Here is a 467-nt window from a genome sequence, read left to right as displayed (position 1 = left end):
TCGTGACGTCACGCTGCTGCGTCACACGGGTGACACCAGCCCCGAGACCCCCCCGGGTTGTTGGGCCTTTGCAAGAAGCTCATCCCGGTGTCGTCCCCCCCCAAAAAAGTTGTTGTCTACTCGCCCAAGTCCATCCCGATCTCCTCCAGGTGCTCGTGCACTTGCACAAGCCCGGCCCCGTGTCCCCCAGGTCGTTGTGTGCTTGCACAAGTCTGCCCTGGTGTTCCCCTGTTTCATGTGCCCCTGGACAAGCCCACCTTGATGTCCCCCAGGTCATTGTGCTCCTGCACGAGCCCACCCCGATCTCCCTGAGTCCTCGTGCATTTGCACAAGCCCACCCCAATGTCCCCCAGGTCGTTGTGCCCCTGCACAAGCCCATCCTGATATCACCCAGGTTGTTGTGCTCCTGCACAAGCTCACCCGATGTCCCCCAGGTCATTGTGCCCCTGCATGCGCCCACCCTGATG

General features: G+C 61.7%; 1 protein-coding gene across 1 annotated transcript in view; it reads right to left on the bottom strand.

Moving 5' to 3' along the window:
• XKR5 (X-linked Kx blood group related 5) overlaps positions 1 to 439 on the bottom strand; it is an 8,228-nt gene extending 7,789 nt beyond the window's left edge. Inside the window, 1 exon segment of the mRNA XM_014948376.1 lies at positions 421 to 439. Coding sequence (XP_014803862.1) covers positions 421 to 439 — 19 coding nt within the window.
• Between the last annotated feature and the right edge of the window lie 28 nt (positions 440 to 467).

The sequence above is a fragment of the Calidris pugnax genome, unplaced genomic scaffold, assembly GCF_001431845.1.
Source record: "Calidris pugnax isolate Ruff unplaced genomic scaffold, ASM143184v1 scaffold140, whole genome shotgun sequence".
NCBI classification, from domain to species: Eukaryota; Metazoa; Chordata; class Aves; order Charadriiformes; family Scolopacidae; genus Calidris; species Calidris pugnax.
This window is presented reverse-complemented; position numbering and strand designations above follow the sequence as displayed.